Source organism: Ranitomeya variabilis, chromosome 2, assembly GCF_051348905.1.
Source record: "Ranitomeya variabilis isolate aRanVar5 chromosome 2, aRanVar5.hap1, whole genome shotgun sequence".
In the NCBI taxonomy this organism is placed as follows: Eukaryota; Metazoa; Chordata; class Amphibia; order Anura; family Dendrobatidae; genus Ranitomeya; species Ranitomeya variabilis.
In genome coordinates this window covers 471,258,099-471,284,127 of record NC_135233.1, presented here as the reverse complement: position 1 = coordinate 471,284,127, position 26,029 = coordinate 471,258,099, and the positions used below count along the sequence as shown (strand labels likewise).

Genomic DNA, 26,029 nt, shown 5'->3' with positions numbered 1-26,029 from the left:
GAGTACTTTGGACCTCAGACCTCGTCGAAGGTTCGTCTTCCAACAAGACAATAACCCTAAGCACACAGCTAAAATAACAAAGTAGGGGCTTCAGAACAACTCTGTGACCATTCTAGACTGGCCCAGCGAGAGCCCTGACCTAAACCCAATTGAGCATCTCTGGAGAGACCTGAAAAATGGCTGTCCACCATCCAAACTGACAAATGGAGAGGATCTATGTGGGAAAAACTTGTTGCATCATTCCCAAGAAGACTCGTGGCTGTACTAGCTCAAAAGGTGCTTCTACGCAATACTGAGCAAAGGGTCTGAATACTTATGACCATGTGATATTTTAGTTTTTCTGTTTTTATATACATTTTTACATTTGTATTTTTCTTTCAGTCAAGATGGGGTGCAGAGCGTATATTAATGAGAAAAAAAAGAACTTTTTTTGAATTTACCAAATGGCTGCAATGAAACAAAGAGTGAAAAATTAAAAGGAGTCTGAATATTTTCCGTACCCACTGTAGGTCACAATCACTGATGCTCTCATCTCTTGCAGCTATGGAATGGATTCCAAAGAAATATCTTGTAATTGTGCCAGTTATTCAAGGAACCTGTCTAACTTTAGGACAAATCATTCTGCCAGGAGTGGCTTATGTTATAACAGACTGGCGCTGGCTGCAGCTAGCACTCTCTTTACCCTACTTCATATTCTCGATTCTGGCATGGTAGGTAATGGTTTCAGTTTCATAGAATTATCTAGGCAATAATATACAGTAGGTGAATGATGTAAAAAATATATTTTAGAACACCAAAGTCATACAATAAAACAGAATCCATCCTTCTTTACATTATAGATCTATCTGTCAAATTTTATTACAGCGAGGTATATACATTATAAGTAATATATAGCCCCACATAGAAAAATTTGCATAACCAGGATCAAAATAAAATGAATTAATTTTATTAGACATAATCACAAAACAATACATACATAATACTACTGTGGGATTCAATGATGGGTACAACTAGCAGGAGCCACAGGTCACAGGCAAATGCTATGCAATCTAATCATATTCACTCCCTATATTAACCTTGGAGCGTATATACAGCGGGTCCATAACATAAGGACACAATATCACTGTGCTGGTAAATAACATCCAGCAAAAAGAGCACCATAAGGGTTAAAAGGGAAACACCAAAGATATTTGCTGCATATTTACCTAAGACCAGCGGCACCACCACCCCTATGCGCGTTTCGGCGTGCGTGATGCCGGAAGAAGGCACGCACGCCAAAACGCACGTAGGGGTGGTGGCGCCGCTGGTCTTAGGTAAATATGCAGCAAATATCTTTGGTGTTTCCCTTTTAACCCTTATGGTGCTCTTTTTGCTGGATGTTATTTACCAGCACAGTGATATTGTGTCCTTATGTTATGGACCCGCTGTATATACGCTCCAAGGTTAATATAGGGAGTGAATATGATTAGATTGCATAGCATTTGCCTGTGACCTGTGGCTCCTGCTAGTTGTACCCATCATTGAATCCCACAGTAGTATTATGTATGTATTGTTTTGTGATTATGTCTAATAAAATGAATTAATTTTATTTTGATCCTGGTTATGCAAAGTTTTCTATGTAGGGGCTATTGTTTATTGTTTGCACGAGACTTGCTTATTAGTAATTTCCTGTATGGGCACAGACACTATATGGAGGTTGACTGTGCATTGTTATCAAAATTGGTTTACATAAGTAATATGCAGTTAATTTGCATGCACAATACAAATCACGATTGAACATTACTGTTTCAAAAAGAATAATCTTACAGGTTTAAGATTTGATTGAAGATTGTCACTGATAAAACAAATGTTCAGTTAAAGAACAGGTCCCCGTTACATACTGTACTGTGCAAAATTTTTCAGCTGGTATGGAAGATGCTGCAAAGTAAAAATGCTTTCGAAGATAGAAGGGTTAACAGTTAATTTTTGCCAATTAACAAAATATAAAACAAATGAAAGAGAAATTTAAATATAATCAATATTTGGTGTGATCGCCCTTTTGCCTTCGAAACGGCATCAAAGAATCAATTCTTCTAAGTACACTTGCATAGAACTAGAGATTTAATAGGATTACAGTCAGGTGAATGAGTAACCTATTATACCAAATAGGTGATAATAATCACCATTTTCATATGTAGGTCGAAAAAGTAATTAACTGCAGCTACTGTGCAGGAAGCTTAAAAACTGGGTGAGGAATAGCCAAACTCTGCTACAAAGGTTGTTATGGAAGACCATATCATATCACAGATTTTATATATGGGCAAGACTGAGCACATCAATGAGACACAAGGTAGTTATACTGCATCAGCAAGATCCTTTTTATTTCAAAGCAGACTGGGGTGTCAAGATGTGCTGTTCAAGCGCTTTTGTTGGAGATTGTAGACGCAGTGGTCGACTAAAGGTACCTTCACACGAAGCGACGCTGCAGCGATACAGACAACGATGCCGATCGCTGCAGCGTCGCTGTTTGGTCGCTGGAGAGCTGTCACACAGACCGCTCTCCAGCGACCAACGATGCCGAGGTCCCCGGGTAACCAGGGTAAACATCGGGTTGCTAAGCGCAGGGCCGCACTTAGTAACCCGATGTTTACCCTGGTTACCAGCGTAAAAGTAAAAATAACAAACAGTACATACTCACCTGCGCGTCCCCCGGCGTCCGCTTCCTGTACTGTGTGAGCGCCGGCCCTAACAGCAGAGCGGTGACGTCACCGCTGTGCTTTTACTTTCACTTTAGGGCCGGCGCTCTGTCAGAGCAGGAAGCGGACGCCGGGGGACGCGCAGGTGAGTATGTACTGTTTGTTTTTTTTACTTTTATGCTGGTAACCAGGGTAAACATCGGGTTACTAAGCGCGGCCCTGCGCTTAGTAACCCGATATTTACCCTGGTTACCAGCGTAAAACATCGCTGGTATCGTTGCTTTTGGTGTCAAACACGACGATACACGCCGGTCTGACGACCAAATAAAGTTCTGAACTTTATTCAACGACCAGCGATATCACAGCAGGATCCAGATCGCTGCTGCGTGTCAAACACAATGATATCGCTATCAAGGACGCTGCAACGTCACGGATCGTTGTCGTTCTCGTTGTAAAGTCGTTTCGTGTGAAGGTACCTTAAGGCTACTTTCACACTTGCGCTTTTAGCAATCCGTCGCAATCTGTTGTTTTGGGGAAAAACGGATCCTGCAAATGTGCCCGCAGGATGCATTTTTTTCCCATAGACGTATTAGCAATGGATGGCCACACGTTGCGTCCGTCGTGCAACGGATCCGTCGTGTTTTGGCGGACCGTCGGCACGAAAAAACGTTCAAGTGAAGGTTTTTTTTTGTCCGTCGCGTCTGCCATTTTCTACCGCGCATGCATGGCCGAAACTCCGCCCCCTCATCCCCGGACTTTAGACTGGGCAGTGGATGTGTGGAAAAACTGCATCCGCTGCCCACGTCGTGTATAAATTTCGCATCGTGCGTCGGTACGTCGGTCCGACGCATAGCGACGGACCCGTACCAACGCTAGTGTGAAAATAGCCTTAGAAAACGTATTGAAAAAGATGAGAAAAAATCATGCTTATTTCCATTCAAAATCAGAACATGTAAAGCAGTGCCATCAACTCACAACTGGAAGCAACCAGTAGGACTCAGCTGCAACCATATATGTTTTGGAGAAGCCTGGCCAGTGGTCTTCATTAAACAATTGAGGCCAAAAATCAAACCTTCCACAAGAAACTCCAATCTGCAGTAAAACAAAGGAACTGGGATACTTAAAAAATGTCAACGAGTGCTCTAGACTGATGAGTCAAAATGTGAATGGCACAATTAATGAATGTCTGCAGGCAACAGTGAAGCATGGTGGAGGTTCCTTGCAGTTTGGAGCTGCATTTCAGCAAACTGAGAGGGATATTTGGTCAGGATTAATGATGTCCTCAATGCTGAAAAAAAAAAAAAAAAAAAAAAAGGCAGCTACTTATCCATCATGCAATACCATCAGTAGGGCATCTGATTGGCTCCAAATGTATTCTGAAGCCACAACCCCCATACAGCCAATGTTGTAAATAAGTATCTTCGATATAGAGGAGAACAAGGAGTCTTGTGAGTAATGATATGGCCTTCACCGAGCACTTGTCTCAACATCATCATGGGATTTGAGGAAGAGCCAGCAGGATTTAAACAAGCTGATATCCACAGAAGATCCGTGATCAGTTCTCCATGATGTTAGGAACAACCTACCTGCCAAGTTCCTTCAAAAAGAATTGATGCTGTTTTAAAGGGAAATGGTGATCACACCAAATATTAATGTGATTTAGATTTCTCTTTTCTTCACTTTGTCAGCTTAACAAGCAGTGTATACCTGCCATTTATTTTCCTCTGATCTTATTACCTGGCTGTTTTTATCTAGTTAAAGCCGAGGTGTGACTAGAGTTTAGCTGCAAAGTCTACAGGTCGTCTGACGTAATATAAACAAAATACTGAAGCAATGCATATATATCAACTAATTATTCTATATCTATGTGAGCATTGTAAATAGTGACCATTCGGAATAGACCGTGAACCCAAAAGAGAAATTTCCGAATATAGGTCAAGGGGTGTATGCAAATAAAGGATGAGTGAAACAAGAAAATTACATTAAAACACCTTTATTAAAGAAACATGGTGAATTGGTGGCACGACTAACAAGGGGTGCCTAGTATATACAAACAGCAAGAGTACATCATGAGTCATACACTATAAATACATTATTAAAAAGCAGGTAGATAAATAGTACAATAAAAAAGGCCAGGCACTAAGTATACAAAAAGGAGAGTGTAGTATGCAAATATCAGAATGGATGGATAGGGGGCAGTAAATAAAGTATCCAAGAATAGATTGCTAAAGTGCTACAGTATAAATGAATTAATAATGGCACAGCAATGGAAATATAGGGGAGTCATGCTAGGAGAAATTCCATAAATCTAGGGGGTTTGATACATGAGTATAGTGGCAGCATGGCACCCATGGCGTTAGCCCAAACTTGGAAAAAACATAAGCCCAAAGCAAGGCGTGGGTATACAATATTACCTGGTTGGCTGTGTATGCGTGGCACGCACCCCGACGCACGTTTGGCACAATGTCCTTCGTCAGGGGGCTGTCTGATGTAGTCTGAGGCACTCCCCTGTCTCGTAATTGGTTCAGCTTGCTGATCTCTGCCTCCTCCTGCAGCTCCGCCTCTTCTGATTGGCTGCTGTATATTAACTCATCTGTCAGTCATTAGGAAGTCGATGCATGGAGAGCGAATCTGTTACAGTAAGGATTGAATGATACGTACAAACTACTAAACCAACCGTGAGAAAAAATATTAGGCAATTACAAAACAAAGCACATGAGGCTGGAAAGTTTTTTTAGCCAGTATGTAACAATTTTTTGTTTTTGCCAATGATGCTTATTTTCTTAATTATATCCCTTTCCCATTTTCACAAAAAAAAACAGGTGGGTCCCAGAATCGTATCGGTGGCTTGCACTTAAGAACCGTCCACAAGAAGCCCTTCAGAACCTGAATCGAGTTGCGAGGATCAATGGTAAAAAAGACGGAACTTTTGTAACTCTTGAGGTAAAGTCCATCACAGAAAATTCTCGTGTTCTGAAGACTGTGGGGTTCCCGCTCTCTGGTGGCCTCTTGGATATACAACATGCACAGGGTTTTTATATCAAAACAGTATAAGGTTTATCATCCATCATAAACTTTACAGCTCCAAAATGAAAACAGTCCTTACTTCAGTACAAATGAATAACATATAAAAAGTACAATGAAACAAAGTAAATGTAGCAACCTCACCAATCTCAACATTTTAAGCAGAATTAGCCCAATTAGTATTATACGCATTCACCAGGCAAACACCTCTGTTCAGCTCCAGCACAACTCCACTCTGCTAAGCTAACCCAGCTGATGTTGTTAGGCCTGCAAGCCCCATGCTGGATTATGGGAACGACCTTTCCCACCCAGACTTTCAGTTGTTCCTAAATCCTGGACCCAAAATCTAGTCAAATTAACACTTAGTAACATAGTGTTACTGGTACAGACTTTACATTAGCAAGACCAACCACTTCGGTGACACATACCTGTCGTCCAGGAACTTACCTTCTGCTTTCTTAGAGTACATACACCGATGCATTGTTTCAGGTACAATGTGTTCATGGTTGTAAATTTCTTCAATATTGTCAAGACAGATGGTTTTTAAATCCTACATTTTGACGAATTTTTTACAATGCCGTGTTAAATTTGCCACAAGTCACCGTTTCAGATACTCATTTTCTATCTGCCCTGTAAGATTACATGGCATATACATGTGTACCAAATGCTAAAGTGGATGAATTTCAAAATTGTCGGCGTAAGCACAAAGTGTCTAAATATACATAATAAGTTTGGTAGACTGAACTACGGTACATAGTTGAGTAATGTTCAATCGCCGCACACTCTTGATAGATGCTTGTGAGGACTTTATTGTACAGATATAGATGCAGCGATAACACAATTCATGAATAAGGAATTGGTGCAGGGATTGAGAAAATGGTGAGATGACAAGAACATTAACGTTTTGACCCTTAATAGGGTCTTATTCATATAGTCGCTGTTGGCAAGGTTCAATTAACTATATAAAGGATATTCTGCTTGCAAAAGGACACCTACAACCCAAGGCGCAGGTGTGTCGGACCTACCCTGGACCCAGGTGTCCTTTTGCAAGCAGAATATCCTTTATACCATTCATTGAACCTTGCCAACAGCGACTATATGAATAAGACCCTATGAGGGTCGAAACGTCAATATTCTTGTCGCCTCACCAATTTCTCTATCCCTGCACCAATTCTTTATTCATGAATTGTGTTATCGCTGCATCTATATCTGTACAATAAAGTCCTAACAAGCATCTATCAAGAGTGTGCGGCGATTGAACATTACTCTACTATGGGGATTGCCATCACAACTTCACCAGCACCTCGGATCTCAGCAAGAGTGCTCGCCGCACTACCCGTCTACAGTACATAGTTGGCATTAATTTTTATTAAAAATATCTGTTCCTGGTTTCACTAATAATCCATTATTGGGGCCAATTTTCTCTATGGCGTGCCAACAATGGTATATTCATTGGACCGTGCCACCAGGTCTTGAGACAATATGTAAAAAACAGTAGTCAACCAATCCAAGTTCTAAACGTTGATTAAATTCTTTCCTCCCTATCTTTGGTTTCATTACTAAATATGAATCAAATTTGGGTTCCACCCTTTCACAATGGTCCTATATTTTTAAATTTGGACCACTTACTTCTCCTTTAACCATCTGTATTGCTCATGCTGTCTTAGGGTATCCTGCCACTTGCTTTTTGAGGTTGTTCTGCCATCAGAGACCGGGGTTAGGAGGCTGCGTATTAGGACATATTCAATTATATGTTTCTTAAAGGGACATAACATCATAAAACTATCCTATATAAATTGCATGTACAGCAAATTTACCCCCAAATATCTATATCCTTTGCTTTTCTGGACAATCTCACAGCTAGGAAAGTAACAAACTTTCTATCTCTGAAGTCAAGAGACTCCACTCTCGTTACATGGTGAACAGGTGTTACACCCGACAGTGGCGCATGTGGATTTGTGGACCCACTGTGCCACAGGGACAGGCCTGCCCAGGAAGGGGCGTAGCTAAGCAGTTACCTGTTGTTCACTGGAGCTCCCGATGGTGGAGACAGACTGAGCTGCTAGTAGCTGCCAGGTACCACTCCTGGGCAGAACCTGGTACTGTAGCTGCTGACCCTAGAAGTCAGGTATGCTGACACTGATTAGGGTTAGGTCTCCGTTCAGAATAGTAAGTTCTGGCATCTCTACAGAACAGTTACTGAGACAAATCCGGCCATGAGTTAAGGACTAAATCTAACATTTTTAAATATCTATCTTTTCGTTTTCTAGATGTTGACACGTGAAAATGAAAAAAACTCAACATCTTCCAAACCAACACCCTTTGACCTTTTTCGTACTCCGGGCATGCGAAAAGTGACCATTTGCCTCTCTCTGTCATGGTGATGTATCTTATTCCGGTTAGCTAGTCTACGTAATCTGTACAGTATATGGTTTTCCACTTTATCTAAAATACCACAAAAATATATGGAGATTTAGCTTCTGAGGGTACGTTCACACGGAGTATTTTTTTTTTTCTTTGCGTTCATTCAAAACTCCTCAAACTTAAGAGTTTCCACTTCAAAAACCATGCAAACACTCAATGTCTATATAGCCTTAAAAAGCAAAGGCCGATCTGCCGCTTTATAAATTGCGCTTAGCTGTGATCCTAAGAAGTTAAGATTACGAATATCTTGCATTCTCCAGCTTCCTGCATCATTATAAGAAATATACTCCAGTCGTCAAAAGCTTCTTCATCCCCCTTCCCTGCTAAGCTCTACCCAATTCTCAAAAAGTTCTCAAAGCTTGTGTAACTACCTCAAAAATTGCAAAATGTTGGTACAACTACAAGCTATGCAAAAGTTTCAAAACATTTTAAAAGGTTTTCCTCTAATTCTTAGGTTGGAGTGTTTGATGAATCTGGGCCTTGTCTGTTGATGTCATAAATCGGTGGCAAATCCTCAGTATAATTTGCATGTTACATTAAAAAAAGGGAAAAGGGTGATTTCCATAGTAAATATCCAGAGCAAAACATTGACATATCAGACTCATTGAATTTTTAAAATCTATAGTACGCCATCAAATCCACTGGGGTTAAATGTGCTGTGTGAATTGATTACCTGTTGCAGATTCCTCACCATTAAAGTAATTGCTATCTCACCTCCCATCATGTGCATGGACCAGTGCTGGAGTATTAGTTAGTAATGATAGAAAGTAATATGGTCCGGCACTGTAGAAGGTTAAAAAAGATGTTTCTTCAGCCCTTACTGTGAAAATAGTGGAATTACCACTGACGCGTTTCGGACAATGCATGCATGGGTCATAGCTATGACTAAGAACGTGTATTGTTCGAAATGCGTCAGAATCAGAACTAATTCCACTATCATTAATGTGTTCACAATAAAGGGTGAAGAAACTTCTTTTTTTTTTTAATCTCCTATAGTTTTGGATCTTATTCCTTTTATATCAAATATCTGAAATACCTCCACTTTGTGTGACCTATTACCTTTTTAATTGCAAAGCAAAATATGTCTGCACTATAAAACTTACCGGTAGATAGCATTATTCAGTTTCTTGTATAGTCTGCAACGTTTCAGAACCTGGAAACAGATTGTGGTCAGATACGTGTCACTATTAAATGAAATGGAACAATGAGGCTGTTTGAGCCTAGACTTTAGCAAAAAATGCATCGAATCATGGTGAACTTTGTCAAGTCTTTTTTTTCCCTTCCTAGTATGTGTGGCTTGGAGGAATGGGGGTGTGATTTATTTGGAAAACAGGGTAACGTTTAAAAAGTGACAATGCCAAAATGTATTTGTACATAAAGCAATTCAAGTAAGAGAAGCAAGAGGTGTTGTAAAGTTTTACAAAAGTGTCTTAAAAAAAAAAAACCTCAATCATTCAGCATAAGTCAATGATAAGACTGACACATTATCGGACGGCCTAGTCGAAGTTTACACTGTGTAAATCTTGGACGGGATTCGTATATTTGAACTAATTAGTAACTTAAAATCAGTAGAAAATGTGTTAAACATTTATAGAATTAAAACCTGTAATGTTGTAGACAATAGGGCAGATTTACTGGTCCTGTTGGAGCTTTACAGAGCTGTCATGGTTCCCAATGGCAGGGACATAGGCAAAAACAGGACTAGCTCTAGGAAGATGGAATCTAAGCTGACCGCGATGCTGAACCTCACGCACAACTACCAGTGGCCGGGGAACGTACCTGCGTTTTATCCCTAGACGTCTCGCACCAGCCGGAGATCTAGCTACCCCTAATAGAGGAAACACAGACCTGGCTTGCCTCCAGAGAAAACCCCAAAGTGATAGTAGCCCCCAACATATAATGACGGTTAGTTAAGAGGAAAACACATACGCAGGATGAATACAGATTCAGCAAAGAGAGGCCCACTAACTAGATAGCAGAAAATACAAAAGTGGACTTCGCGGTCAACTCAAAACCCTACAAAATACCATCCTGAAATGACTTTAAACTCCGGTATCAACTCATGACACCGGAGTGGTCATTTCAGTTCACTAGAGCTTCCAGCAGCAAGATTCATATAAATGCACGCTGGACAAAACTTTCACAAAAGGTACAGATGATCCACTTATCTGAATCAGCAGACTTGGAGCAGGTAGCAAGTAACAGAGGAGCTCTGGTAACATTGATAGCCGGCAAGTAAATGACTGAGAAGCCAGACTATATAGGAGACTCCCATTTCCTGATGGGAACAGGTGCACAGGAGATAAAAGACAGAAGTCAACCAGTACCACCAGTAGCCACCAGAGGGAGCCCACAAACAGAATTCACAACACAGAGTGCAACGTCGTCCCAAAACGACACACTTGCAATGACTAAGGACTTCAGTCTGACGCACGTTTCAAATTTTTTACTTTTCCATGTTTTTTTCTCGAGTTTTCTTTTTTACCTATCTACTATATAATTGTCTAAGGGTCACTTCCGTCCGTCTGTCTGTCTGTCCTTCTGTCTGTCACGGATATTCATTGGTCGCGGCCTCTGTCTGTCATAGAATCCAAGTCGCTGATTGGTCGTAGCAAAACGTAGCAAAACGCCCACGACCATTGTCACGACCAATCAGCAACGGGCACAGTCTGGCGGCAACATGGCCGCCCTTTCCTCCCCGCAGTCAGTGCACGCTCTATACTCCCCTCCAGTCAGCGCTCACACAGGGTTAATGCCAGCGTTAATGGACGGCGGTGTAACACACTCCATTAACGCAGCTATTAACCCTGTGTGACCAATTTTTTTACTATTGATGCTGCCTATGCATATAAATAGTAAAAAGATCGGTTACAAATAATAATAATAAAAAAAAGTTATTCTCACCCTCCGACGTGGCACGGTGTCATCGGCAGTGCAAGCGGCAGGTTCCGGTGCCAAGGATGCTATGCGAGAAGGACCTGCCATGACATCACGGTCATGTGACCGCGACATCACAGGTCCTGCGCGCCGGCGCGAGAAGGACCTGCCATGACATCACGGTCATGTGACCACGACGTCATCACAGCTCCTGCGCTCATACCAACCCTGGGACCGGAAGCTGCCGAGTGCACCGTACACAGGCGCCAGGACTTCAACGACACTTCGGAAGGTGAGTATATGTTTATTTTTTATTTTACGTTACTGGGCAATATACTACGTTACTGGGCAATATACTACGTTACTGGGCAATATACTACGCGGCTGGGCAATATACTACGTGGCTGGGCAATATACTATGTGGCTGGGCAATATACTACGTGACTGGGCAATATACTACGTGGCTGGGCAATATACTACGTGGCTGGGCAATATACTACGTGGCTGGGCAATATACTACGTCTCTGGGCAATATACTACGTGACTGGGCAACATACTACGTGGCTGGGCAACATACTACGTGGCTGGGCAACATACTACGTGGCTGGGCAACATACTACGTGGCTGGGCAATATACTAAGTGGCTGGGCAATATACTAAGTGGCTGGGCAATATACTAAGTGGCTGGGCAATATACTAAGTGGCTGGGCAATATATTAAGTGGCTGGGCAATATACTAAGTGGCTGGGCAATATACTAAGTGGCTGGGCAATATACTAAGTGGCTGGGCAATATACTAAGTGGCTGGGCAATATACTAAGTGGCTGGGCAATATACTAGGGCAATATACTAAGTGGCTGGGCAATATACTAAGTGGCTGGGCAATATACTAAGTGGCTGGGCAATATACTAAGTGGCTGGGCAATATACTAAGTGGCTGGGCAATATACTAAGTGGCTGGGCAATATATACGTGGCTGGGCAATATACTACATGGCTCGGCAATATACTATGTGGGCTGTGCAATATACTACGTGGACATGCATATTCTAGAATACCCGATGCGTTAGAATCGGGCCACCATCTAGTAATTAATAAAGACGATAAATTTTATCAAGGCATGATTGCTACTGTTGGATTTCACCATTGCTATAAAACTACCACACTGGCTCCTGCTGAATGAAAAATTAGACTCATTTTTAGACAGTTTACTTTGCCACTTTTTTGCTTCAAAATGATTGTCCCTTTTTAAAATAATCTTCATCTAACAAAATCTGTCTAAAACACATAATATTGCATCAAGGGTTTTGATTTATAACTTATGTATCATCTGTAGTGATGAGTGAATAGCATTTTTGCTCGGGTGACCTCCGAGTATTTGTTAGTGCTCAGAGATTTAGTTTTCGTCCCTTAGCTGCATGATTTACAGCTGCTGGACTGCCTGAATACATGTGGGAATTCCCTAACAAACAGGCATTCCTCACATGTATTCAAGCTGTCTAGCAGCTGTAAATCATGCAGCTGCGTGGACAAAAACCAAATCTCCGAGCACTAACAAATACTCGGAGATCACCGGAGCAACGAGTATGCTCATCATTCCATACCAAGGTTTTGGCACAAATTATTAGTAAATAATTTTTTTTTCTTAATACTTTTTTTTTTTTTTGAAGAACCAAAAAGGCAAGAAAAACCTAAAAATTAATGCCTTATTGATAAATCTTTTAAAAAACTCTATTTTTACACTCCCATAAAAAATCTTATCTCAATATGTAGTAAGTGTAATAATAGCAAATACCAAGCGGATATTGTTCTGCCATATTTAACTGTACTCTAAAAATATGGTTGTTTTTTTACATGGGTGTACAATAACCATTTTCCCTTAACACATGACAGACATCATGTCCAGTTCTAGTAGAGCGCATTGTACGTTCTGTCTAGTTACCTAATTGAGAGATAATTAGGCTTCCCATTGGAGCGATCTGCATTCTATGACCAAACCTCATGCATCACTTCCAGAGGGCGAAACTTAGTTTCACCTAGGGTGCGTGGCAAGGTGGGAAGTTTAGGGACAGTTACCTCGCTCCATACCTTCATTATATTGGAATCCCTACTGTGACACTTAATATTGTGGAACACAGCATATATTTTTAATAGGGGTGTAAAAATATACCTTTTTTTTTTTTTTTTTCTTTTTAATTTATTTCCCTTTTTGGATCTTTTAGCATTTGACCTATTTCCTTTTTCATTTTCTTTCAGTGTTTTCTCACCCCGTTTCCTGCTCATCTCCCTTTTTCTCCTTACAGGTTTTCCAGCAGCTTCTGCTTCTTTGCTCTTGCAATGGATATCCAGCGGTTTGGGTTCAGTTTATATCTTATACAGATGATTTTTGGCTGTACCGAGCTCCCGCTTAGAATCCTCAGCACAGTCACTGTTACTTACATCGGAAGAAGATTCTCCGTTTCATTTTACCTTATATTAGCGGGAATTCTCATACTATGCAGTTTGGCATTTCCTTCTGGTAGGTATTAATTGTTGTATTTAAACAGAATGTATCTTCAGGAAAATGAAATATTTTAATAGGTTTATGTGTTTTTGTTTAAAAATTGGGCAATTTTTTAAATTCACAATAGCCACTGGGGAATTTGTGGATTCCTTGTAATTTCCGGAAGAGTTTATAGCAGTTTCCTTATAAAGAGACAGGATTATAATGTCAGGTAACACTCTTACACACAGCTGATAGCAGAGGATCCAGTCAAAATAGGCGATGTCACGGATAACCCTGTTCCCCCTCCAATCACAATGACCTTTGCACATGATCATTAGATGCATCAGTATAAAAGATAGTCGAGTCTGATCATTGTGGCTAATGTGCATGTGCATTTCCAGAAACAGAAGGTTAGTCTTAAAAAAAAAAAAGTCCCTTGTGACCAGTGTGAAAATTACAATATTTCTAACTTTTATTTTTCTAATAAAAAAAAAAATTGCCAAAATATTGAAGATATTCAACACAAAAAGCTGATTTCAACACTGTTATTTTCTGATGATACATTCATTGGTTCTATAGAATATATTGATATTTTTGAATTTTTTTTGTGGGGTAATTGTGAAATAATGAGGGGAAGGAAAGCTAGGGACAATACAACCAAGGCTTTAATCCTAATCTATAGAACTAGACTCAAATTGCAGCCACTAATGCTACTGTTTACTCATGCAGAAAAGGTATTTAACATGGTGAATTGGAGTTTTAGGACTCACACTTTTAGGAGTGAGACACTCTCCCGACTGGGTCTGAAATCCAATATGCTACTTTGGATTTCGGTCTTGTACTCTAAACCAACCGCTATTGTAAAAGTAAATGGGTCCTCTCCAAGGATTTCAATATACGAAACGGTACAAGACTGGGGTGCCCGCTATCCCTGCTGATCTTCATACTCACATTGGAATCCTTCCTCAGGAGAATTCGATCTAACAACGACATAGCAGGTCCCTGCATTCGTGGCACTCCGTACAAGATCTCGGCTTATGCAGATGATCTGCTTTTTTTTCATTAATAAACCGACAGCTTCCCTTCCCAATTTAATGAACGAATTCAGCATATACAATAGCCTCTCAAACTTCAAAATTAACTTTACTAAATCTGAAGCCTTGAACATCAACATTCCATACTCTGTCCTAACACCCTTGAAGACAGCCCTTCATTTTAAATGGTCCAAAACAGACATAAAATATCTAGGGATACTACTACCAAAATATATTAAATTGACGCACTCTCTTAACTTTCCTAGACTACTTAAATCAGTTCTAGGGCACTGATTGAGATGGACGACGAGTGCTTTTACATGGTTTGGAAGAAGTGCTGTTTTCAAAATAAATATGCTTCCTCGTATCTTATGTCATTCAGGCACCCCTGATCAGCATCCCCTCGTCCTTCTTTAGAAGTCTAGCTGCAGTCCAGACTAAATTCATCTGGATGGGGAAACCCCCACACATAGGAAGGGCCACATTATAAAGTCAAAATCCTCAGGGGGTATAGGGCTACCAGACTTCACATCATATTATATTGCCTCTCGCCTCTAGAGTTCTGGACTGGTGCGGGAATGGGTCTGGGAAAGCATGGGTTGGAATTGAACAGACCTTTACAAACACCCCATTAATAACCATCCCTTGGTCGATGTATCTACGATCTCTACATTCAAAACTCATCCCTTAATTGGGGCCACTCTGGCATGCTGCAGCAATCCCTCGGTTAGATCATCGATTTTGTCATTCTATTTGCCACAGGTGTGTCAGGTGTGACAGAGTCATCCTGGATCCGGCTCAAGCACCTTCTTGATTTTTACATCTGTTATGGAGCAATAGCCTTCTCCCTCTAGGACCCAACAGTTCCCTCCACCTTCTGCTGCTAATGACACACCTGTGCTGCAGGTTTAAATACTTTCAATTGCTGCAGCATGGTGCGGGTGTTAGTACTTCCAATTAGACAGACAAGTAAGAGCTAACAGTTGGTTAGTTCCGTCTCAGAGGAATCTTGGAGGATTGCTGGTGTGACATCTTGGTTGTCTTCTCAAGCAAAGCGTTCCCCTCGTTTGTCTGCCCTCTGTCTTTATTTGTAGTAGGGACTGACTAGTGCCTACCCCACCCTCTCCCTAACCACAGCCTATTGCTAGGGTAGAGCAAGGATTAGGTTCCTGCTCGGTGATAGGTGCAGAACCTATATAGGCATTGTTAGGGCAGAGAGTGTGATTTTTACATCTGCCTAGGGGTCTCCAGTTCCCTAGTGTTTGGGCTTTCCCCTGCCTCTCCCATTGTTGTGCACTTACTTATCCTTCACCCAGCACGACATTATTCCTCCATGTATCCTCCATGTATCCTATCTTGGGTAATCCAATTTTTCTCCTGGGAATAGAGGACAAGGTTTTTCACTCCTGTTTTTAAAAAGGGCAATTTTAGAGTGTCACATTTCAGACAAGGGAACATTTGGCCATCAAAAGATCATCTTCAGAGTCTTGTATCAGCTCCGCCCTTATGACATTGGAGAATTGGGCAACTTACTAATTTTCTCCATTCTCTGCCACCTAGAACCTTTTATAAAAATGAGAAAACAATCTTTGAGATGGAATGTTCAAAGACCCGCCTCTTAGACACATTTTGTCATTTTCATATTCCCTCCTGATGGAACCCCCAGACCAGCCTAAAACACTTTTTCAAACCCAATGGGAGAGAGATCTGAATTGCACCTTAACAAGGGATCAATGGAGGCATATCTTTATCTTGACACATAAAACATCCAACAACTTACGATTTCAAGTGGCGGGGTACAAATTACTCTCTCAATAATACAGAGTTCCAGCTCACCTACGCTCTATATTTCCAGAGGCCAGTCCTATGTGTTGGAGGTGTAGGGAGGAGGAAGGCAGCCTTCATCATATTTTTTGGTCCTGCAAACTCCTGTCGCCTTTCTGCAAAAAAAGTACAACTAGTGATTCGTAGATTCACTGATTTCATTTCTGACCTTGACTCGGCTGTCGTTCTTCTTCAGCACAGTAACATCCCTTTTAAAAACTTCATTCTGTGGCATTTGATTACGTCTGTTAGAGCGTGTATCCCTCTGCTATGGAAACGTGACACCACCCCAACAGTCTCACTTTGGCTTTCTAAAATAAACGAGATCATGTTGATGGAAGAGGTCACCTCAACGATCAACAACACTCATGATAAATTCTGTAAAACATGGTTTCATTGGCTGGAATTTAGAACCTCAGCGGAGTACCTGGACCTTATAGGGGATGGGTAAGTTTACACCTCAAGATGCTCTCTGATGTTCCCCTCTCCTCACCCTCTTCCCTCCCCATTCCCCTTATCTTGGAGTGTTTTTGTGCTTTTACTTTTTCTTCTCTCTCTTTCACCCCTCTTCGTTAATTTTTACCTGCCCAAATAAATTAAGTATGAGTCATAAATCTGCTGTTATATTCTAAGAAACGTTGAACCACTGTACAATCTGCAGTTATACTGCAGAATACACGTTATTCCTTTAGTTATGTATGACTCACTACTGATGTTACTACTAAGGCTTCTTTTATGACTTGTATCTGTTTTTCCTTCCCAAAACTTAAAAGTTAAATAAAAAAAAAAAAAAATTAAAAAAGACTTCCATTCAAACATGGGGACTTTTCTGAACTTTATAAGGGTTATGTACAAGGGTTAGCGGGTCTTAATCTTAAGCACCTTTCCTTCACAGTAAGAAGCCTTTTCATACCCGCTGTATCTGTCCCCTGTAGGCTACTCTGGAGCTCTGGAGCTCATCTGTCTTGTCCTACTTCACTACAACCCAGCTTCTAGGCCACAGTCCTGTTCAGTGAATTTCTCTTTACTCGCTTAGTGGTTCCGTGTCCTATCACTATGGACACCCTGGATCTACCACTTGAAACCCCCACTAGTCCCAAGATCTTAATCCTCTTTAGGTCCGTTACCTTCAGCAGTAGCAAGCTCTTGGGTTTCTTGTGACTCGGTGTCTTAAACGATAACGCCTTCTTGAAGGTCTCTCGGTCTCGTTAGTGACTCTATAGGATCTCACTATTCTTCACTCCAGTCTCTTGTGCAGTGCTGCCAAGGCGTGATCTACAGCGACATTTGTTGCAATCCAAATGTTAACGGACTCTATCCAGGAAGCACAGTCCTGTCCCTTTCACTAAGCCCTCCTCCTGTGGGCTAGTCCAAAAACTAAACTACTTCTGACCCTGATGTCTGTTGCGGGGCAGAACTTCCTTACACTACACACTATGCCCTACATTAGTCTATAAAGACTGCTAGGGACACTGAGGGTGAGCCGCCGTTGAGCGGGGGCGCCACATTGCGATCAAGAGGGTGCCAACCTCCGCTGACAGGCAGGGATCACCCTAGGGATTTGTTAGATATATATATATATATGGTCATATAAGGGCCTGATGTACCAGATCATTTTTTCATTTCTGCACTAGATTCAATGTGGTTATGGTGTTCTGCAATTATTTATCCCTTTAGTTTGGTGTAAGGTTGGACACCTGTATGTGTACGGGATTTAAGGGTAGGGGTACTACTTAGGAATCCCCTATTGGTGTGTACACTAGGGTTTTTTAGGGATAAAAGGGCAAGCCGCCGAGGAGCGGGGGCGCCATATTGCACTCAAGAGGGTGCCAACCTCCGCAGGTAGGCAGGGATCAGGAAGGGACGGGTAGGACACAATAGGGACACCCATACCCCTCCCTCCCCCTACCACCTTATGTGAGTGTATTTAGTGTAGTGGTATTTTTGCCTGGTGTTAAAGTTTTAGGACATTGTTGCATTTTAATCAATCTAAATAAAATAATTATTTTATGGTATTCGTTTTTTTGTAAGATGTGGTTTATACTAATCCAGTGATATAGCAATCATACTTTTTTATGCCCTACATTACTTATCTTACATTATACATGCCCTATAACACTGCTACACACTATGCATATTATGCTAACAATACTAATCACCCTCCGCACTGCACACTAACATAATGCATAATCTTTACATTACCTACACATTATATATCACAATACACACCAAAAATCCAGGGACATAGTTTACACTTCACATGACACAATATATGTAAAAGATGCATAAGACTTATTCACATAACGTGATTGGTGTCTTCATGGGCAGGAACGTGACAGTACAGTCCTCACCCTTACATTTGTCTGGATATTGTTTTAATTACATTTATACATGACGTGTAATTAGTTGGTTAGAAGGCTGTTTTTAATAATTTAGAATGAAGTACACTAACAGATTGATTACCAAAAAAGCTAGTTTTTAATTTGCAGCCTATAGATAAAAGGGTTTCCATACCTCTCCATGGATTTCCCTATTAGTGAATTTGAAGGACATGGATAACTGCACAGGGCTTCCCCAATCAGGCTGGGACTGGCCTAATGGGGAGCTGGTAAATGTCCCCGGTGGGGCCCCCACCCCTATATGACCAGTAATTGGCACAATACACTTGATTTACTATGTACAGGCAATTAGTCCATTATTATATAGAAACATAGGTAAAACTTTAAATGAGTGTAAGGTAATAATTGCATGAAGCTCAACAGGGGTTCCCCAGAGCCAATGTTACTGGTGGCCCTTGGCAGCCCAGTCTGACACTTTTCCCAATCGTAGCTTATTTTGGGTTTCAGCAGGTTATCCCTGTGATCAGGAATTGTCTATTTACTGTGCATTTATGTCCCTTGTATTTCAGATTTAATCCTACTACAGTTGTCCGTCACATGTCTGGCAAAAGGTTTTCTTGGATCTTCTTTGGTCTGCGCCTATCCGTATACTGCTGAACTTTTTCCAACTGTGCTCAGGTAAGCAGTACATGATTTACATATATGATGATTATGGTGATGATTTCCAAATACCACATCAAAACAAGATTGTCTTGGTGCTGGACACCACATTTTAAATAAACACATGAGCAAGATAGAGCAAGTTCAGAGAAGAGAAACCAGAATGGTGACCAGTCTACAAATATCCTGTGAGGAACGGTTAGAGAATTTTGGAATATTTAGCTTGCAAAAGAGAAGACTAAGAGGAGACTTAATAGCTGTCTACAAATAACTGAAGGATTTTCACAGTGTAGAGGGACCATCCTTATTCTCATTTCCACATGAAACACGAGAAGCAATGGAGTGAAACTGAAAGGGAGAAGATACAGATTAAATATTAGAAAAAAACTTTGACAGTGAAGCTGATCAATGAGTGGAACAGGCTGCCACGAGAGGTGGTGAGTTCTCCTTCAATGGAAGTCTTCATACAGAGGCTGGACAAACATCTGTCTGAGATAGTTTAGTGATTCCTGCATTGAGCAGGGGGTTGGACACGATGACCAAGGAGCTCCCTTCCAACTCTATCATTGTATTATTCATCAATATCTATGTTTAAAGGGAACCTGTCACCTGAATTTGGCGGGACCAGTTTTGGGTCATATGGGCGGGGTTTTCGGGTGTTTGATTCACTCTTTCCTTACCCGCTGGCTGCATGCTGGCCGCAATATTGGATTGAAGTTCATTCTCTGTCCTCCGGAGTACACGCCAGCACAAGGCAATTGCCTTGTGCTGGCGTGTACTCCGGAGAACAGAGAATGAACTTCAATCCAATATTGCGGCCAGCATGCAGCCAGCGGGTAAGGAAAGGGTGAATCAAACACCCGAAAACCCTGCCCATATGACCCAAAACTGGTCCCGCCAAATTCAGGTGACAGGTTCTCTTTAAGGCAACCCCTTGATGGCAGGCATGGTTATCGCCTTTAAAAAGTCTTGTCTAGTAAAAACTTCTTTTGTCCATATGACCTATTAATGCTTGTCATAGAGAGAGGTTCCATACACACACTTAACCAATAGAAAACTACTTATCAGCTTCCCACACTCTGGTGGCAGCCGTAGACATATCATTGGTGCAACCTGTGCAGCCGCGAAGGGGCCCATGAGATAAGGAGGCCACTATCACCTCCAAACCAGGTAGAATTGTGCATTACGATGAGTTAACGGACTGCATTGGTCCCATATATTGTCCTTGCACAGAGGCCCTCTTCTGTCTGTCTGCTCCTGTCTGGCGGACAAATTCCATCTGTGCATTACATGGACAGATGTTCATATTAATGAGTGTCCACATGAAGCTTACCCCATGGACAACTCCTGATGGACAGGGATTTGAGGCGATCATCTGATTTGTGGACTGCATCTTGAGCAGACTAAAATCGGTCTGCAAATTTAAATGTAAATGTGACATCAATGACTTCTCCTGGGGAAACACTAAGGGTACTGTCACACAGTGCAATTTTGATCGCTACGACGGCACGATCCGTGACGTCGCAGCGTCGTATGATTATCGCTCCAGCGTCGTAGACTGCGGTCACACGGTGCAATCACGGCGCTGGAGCGATGCCGAAGTCCCCGGGTAACCAGGGTAAACATCGGGTTACTAAGCGCAGGGCCGCGCTTAGTAACCCGATGTTTACTCTGGTTACCAGCGTAAACGTAAAAAAACCAAACAGTACATACTTACATTCCGGTGTCTGTCCCCCGGCGTTCTGCTTCTCTCCACTGTGTAAGCGCCATAGCCGGAAAGCACAGCGGTGACGTCACCGCGCCACCGCTGTGCTCGCTTTCCGGCCGGCAGGCGCTCACAGTGCAGAGAAGCTGAGACGCCGGAGGACAGACACCGGAATGTGAGTATGTACTGTTTTTTTTTTTTACGTTTACGCTGGTAACCAGGGTAAACATTGGGTTACTAAGCGCGGCCCTGCGCTTAGTTACCCGATGTTTACCCTGGTTACAAGCGAACACATCGCTGGATCGCTGTCACACACAACGATCCAGCGATGTCAGCGGGTGATCAAGCGACGAAAGAAAGTTCCAAACGATCTGCTACGACGTACGATTCTCCGCAGGGTCCCTGATCGCTGCTGCGTGTCAGACACTGCGATATCGTAACGATATCGCTAGAACGTCACGAATCGTACCGTCGTAGCGATGAAAATGGCACTGTGTGACAGTACCCTAAGTTCCATCTATTTCTAGAGTTTGAGGGGAAACTTGGTTGGTTGAATGCTATGCTGCATGGCACAGAGAGAAAGCCTTTGTAAAGTAAAAACATATGAAGGGTCAATTAGTCTATAATCCAGAAGATGATATAACAAGTACTACATGATCTCCAGGAATAATGATTCTCTAGTCAGACTTTTTCCTTACAGAATAAAGACCATGGCGCTCTTGTCTTAGTAGCAATGGCTGGTCCTAGTGGAGGACAACTGCAATGTAATGCTTGTACTCTCCAGAGCTTCTGCAAATACAATGTCCACCAAATAAAGGTTCAATGAGGACAAGAAAAAAATTATTGTTTGCCATAAATCATCTTTGAATACAGTAATGTCTGCTAATGATAATCCCGAAGGAGCTCATGTAGAAGATGTACTGCTAAATAATGTACGTTCCACTCGTGATGCCAGAGAACGGCCTCTGACGCATCGCATTGTGGAAAGATTACAGCTTACCATTAGGGCTATAAAACCTGGGTCTAGACAAAGCAAAATTTGATATACTGTGTTTAACCCCTATATTGTAACTGGATGCTTAGTTAATTCCCAATGACTTTTCTCTATCCATGGGCCACTGGTAGCCAACCAGACTCCCCATGCTATCAATGTGTGCCCACTTTGGCTAGCAGATTACAGTACCTACAAAGTGTGTGTGTGCGTGTGTATATAAAATATAAAGAACTGTGGAAAATATATATATATATATATATATATATATATACACATATACACATTATATACAGTGGGGCAAAAAAGTATTTAGTCAGTCAGCAATAGTGCAAGTTCCACCACTTAAAAAGATGAGAGGCGTCTGTAATTTACATCATAGGTAGACCTCAACTATGGGAGACAAACTGAGAAAAAAAAATCCAGAAAATCACATTGTCTGTTTTTTTTATCATTTTATTTGCATATTCTGGTGGAAAATAAGTATTTGGTCAGAAACAAACAATCAAGATTTCTGGCTCTCACAGACCTGTAACTTCTTCTTTAAGAGTCTCCTCTTTCCTCCACTCATTACCTGTAGTAATGGCACCTGTTTAAACTTGTTATCAGTATAAAAAGACACCTGTGCACACCCTCAAACAGTCTGACTCCAAACTCCACTATGGTGAAGACCAAAGAGCTGTCAAAGGACGCCAGAAACAAAATTGTAGCCCTGCACCAGGCTGGGAAGACTGAATCTGCAATAGCCAACCAGCTTGGAGTGAAGAAATCTACAGTGGGAGCAATAATTAGAAAATGGAAGACATTCAAGACCACTGATAATCTCCCTCGATCTGGGGCTCCACGCAAAATCCCACACCGTGGGGTCAGAATGATCACAAGAACGGTGAGCAAAAATCCCAGAACCACGCGGGGGGACCTAGTGAATGAACTGCAGAGAGCTGGGACCAATGTAACAAGGCCTACCATAAGTAACACACTACGCCACCATGGACTCAGATCCTGCAGTGCCAGACGTGTCCCACTGCTTAAGCCAGTACATGTCCGGGCCCGTCTGAAGTTTGCTAGAGAGCATTTGGATGATCCAGAGGAGTTTTGGGAGAATGTCCTATGGTCTGATGAAACCAAACTGGAACTGTTTGGTAGAAACACAACTTGTCGTGTTTGGAGGAAAAAGAATACTGAGTTGCATCCATCAAACACCATACCTACTGTAAAGCATGGTGGTGGAAACATCATGCTTTGGGGCTGTTTCTCTGCAAAGGGGCCAGGACGACTGATCCGGGTACATGAAAGAATGAATGGGGCCATGTATCGTGAGATTTTGAGTGCAAACCTCCTTCCATCAGCAAGGGCATTGAAGATGAAACGTGGCTGGGTCTTTCAACATGACAATGATCCAAAGCACACCGCCAGGGCAACGAAGGAGTGGCTTCGTAAGAAGCATTTCAAGGTCCTGGAGTGGCCTAGCCAGTCTCCAGATCTCAACCCTATAGAAAACCTTTGGAGGGAGTTGAAAGTCCGTGTTGCCAAGCGAAAAGCCAAAAACATCACTGCTCTAGAAGAGATCTGCATGGAGGAATGGGCCAACATACCAACAACAGTGTGTGGCAACCTTGTGAAGACTTACAGAAAACGTTTGACCTCTGTCATTGCCAACAAAGGATATATTACAAAGTATTGAGATGAAATTTTGTTTCTGACCAAATACTTATTTTCCACCATAATATGCAAATAAAATGATAAAAAAACAGACAGACAATGTGATTTTCTGGATTTTTTTTTCTCAGTTTGTCTCCCATAGTTGAGGTCTACCTATGATGTAAATTACAGACGCCTCTCATCTTTTTAAGTGGTGGAGCTTGCACTATTGCTGACTGACTAAATACTTTTTTGCCCCAAAAAAAAAAAAAAAAAAAAAAAAAAAAAAAAAATAATATATATATATATATATATATATATATATATATATATATATATATATATATATATATATATATATATATATATATATATATATATATATATATTATTTTGAATAGAATGGATCAGCTCACCTGGCTGCTCACAGATATAGACACAGGAAAGCTTTCCATTTAGATCTTTGCACTGGTTTATGCAGTACGCTCTAATAAACCAGTGAAGGTTAAGTAAAATAAACACGACCCTTCTGGCATAACAGGAAAACAAAAATAGTGATCCTCCAGCTCAGGATAACAAAACACGGTTCAGATCTCTTTAACAGGAGCACAGTTATGGAGCTCTCATCTCCAGACACACCGAATCAAAAGGCTGCTTATTTATTTTCTGGACCACACCCTAGGGTGGACATATGGTGGACACTACAGCCTCCCACCCACTATTCAGCTGTCTACAAAAAAACAAGGACTTAACATGGCCAATTACCGTATATACTCGAGTATAAGCCGACCCGAGTATAAGCCGACCCCCCTAATTTTGCCACAAAAAACTGGGAAAACGTATTGACTCGAGTATAAGCCTAGGGTGGAAAATGCAGCAGCTACCGGTGAATTTCAAAATTAAAAATAGATGCTCCATACTGTTCATTATGGCCCCATAGATGCTCCACATAAAGCTGTGCCATATATAATGCTCTGCACCGTTCATTATGGCCCCATAGATGCTCCACATAAAGCTGTGCCATATATAATGCTCTGCACCGTTCATTATGGCCCCATAGATGCTCCACATAAAGCTGTGCCACATATAATGCTCTGCACCGTTCAGTATAGCCCCATAGACGCTCCACATAAAGCTGCCCCATATATAATGCTCTGCACAGTTCATTATGGCCCCATAGATGCTCCATAGAAAGCTGTGCCATATACAGTTAGGTCCATATATATTTGGACAGAGACAACATTTTTCTAATTTTGGTTATAGACTTTACCACAATGAATTTTAAACAAAACAATTCAAATGTAGTTGAAGTTCAGACTTTCAGCTTTCATTTGAGGGTATCCACATTAAAATTGGATGAAGGGTTTAGGAGTTTCAGATCCTTAACATGTACTACCCTGTTTTTAAAGGGACCAAAAGTAATTGGACAGAATCAATAATTTTAAATAAAATGTTCATTTCTAGTACTTGGTTGAAAACCCTTCGTTGGCAATGACTGCCTGAAGTCTTGAACTCATGGACATCACCAGACGCTGTGTTTCCTCCTTTTTGATGCTCTGCCAGGCCTTCACTGCGGTGGTCTTCAGTTGCTGTTTCTTTGTAGGCCTTTCTGTCTGAAGTTTAGTCTTAACAAGTGAAATGCATGCTCAATTGGGTTGAGATCGGGTGACTGACTTGGCCATTCAAGAATATTCCACTTCTTTGCTTTAAAAAACTCCTGGGTTGCTTTGGCTTCATGTTTTGGGTCATTGTCCATCTGTAGTATGAAACGACGACCAATCAGTTTGGCTGCATTTGGCTGGATCTGAGCACACAGTATGTCTCTGAATACCTCAGAATTCATTCGGCTGCTTCTGTCCTGTGTCACATCATCAATAAACACTAGTGACCCAGTGCCACTGGCAGCCATGCATGCCCAAGCCATCATACTGCCTCCGCCATGTTTTACAGATGATGTGGTATGCTTTGGATCATGAGCTGCACCACGCCTTCGCCATACATTTCTCTTTCCGTCATTCTGGTAGAGGTTGATCTTGGTTTCATCTGTCCAAAGAATGTTCTTCCAGAACTGTGTTGGCTTTTTTAGATGTTTTTTAGCAAAGTCCAGTCTAGACTTTTTATTCTTGATGCTTATGAGTGGCTTGCACCGTGCAGTGAACCCTCTGTATTTACTTTCATGCAGTCTTCTCTTTATGGTAGATTTGGATATTGATACGCCGACCTCCTGGAGAGTGTTGTTCACTTGGTTGGCTGTTGTGAAGGGGTTTCTCTTCACCATGGAGATAATTCTGCGATCATCCACCACTGTTATCTTCCGTGGGCGCCCAGGTCTTTTTGCATTGATGAGTTCA

At 41.6% G+C, this 26,029-nt stretch overlaps 1 protein-coding gene across 2 annotated transcripts in view; it reads left to right on the top strand.

Annotated features, from left to right (window-relative positions):
* The window catches only part of LOC143806804 (organic anion transporter 3-like), a 98,080-nt gene that overhangs the window by 45,169 nt on the left and 26,882 nt on the right, over positions 1-26,029 (top strand). For both annotated transcript variants that reach the window (XM_077287732.1, XM_077287730.1), the window contains 5 exons: positions 542-710; positions 5,498-5,618; positions 7,970-8,079; positions 13,303-13,517; positions 19,251-19,359. In XM_077287732.1, coding sequence (XP_077143847.1) covers positions 542-710; positions 5,498-5,618; positions 7,970-8,079; positions 13,303-13,517; positions 19,251-19,359 — 724 coding nt within the window. The remainder of the gene's footprint in view (positions 1-541; positions 711-5,497; positions 5,619-7,969; positions 8,080-13,302; positions 13,518-19,250; positions 19,360-26,029) is intronic.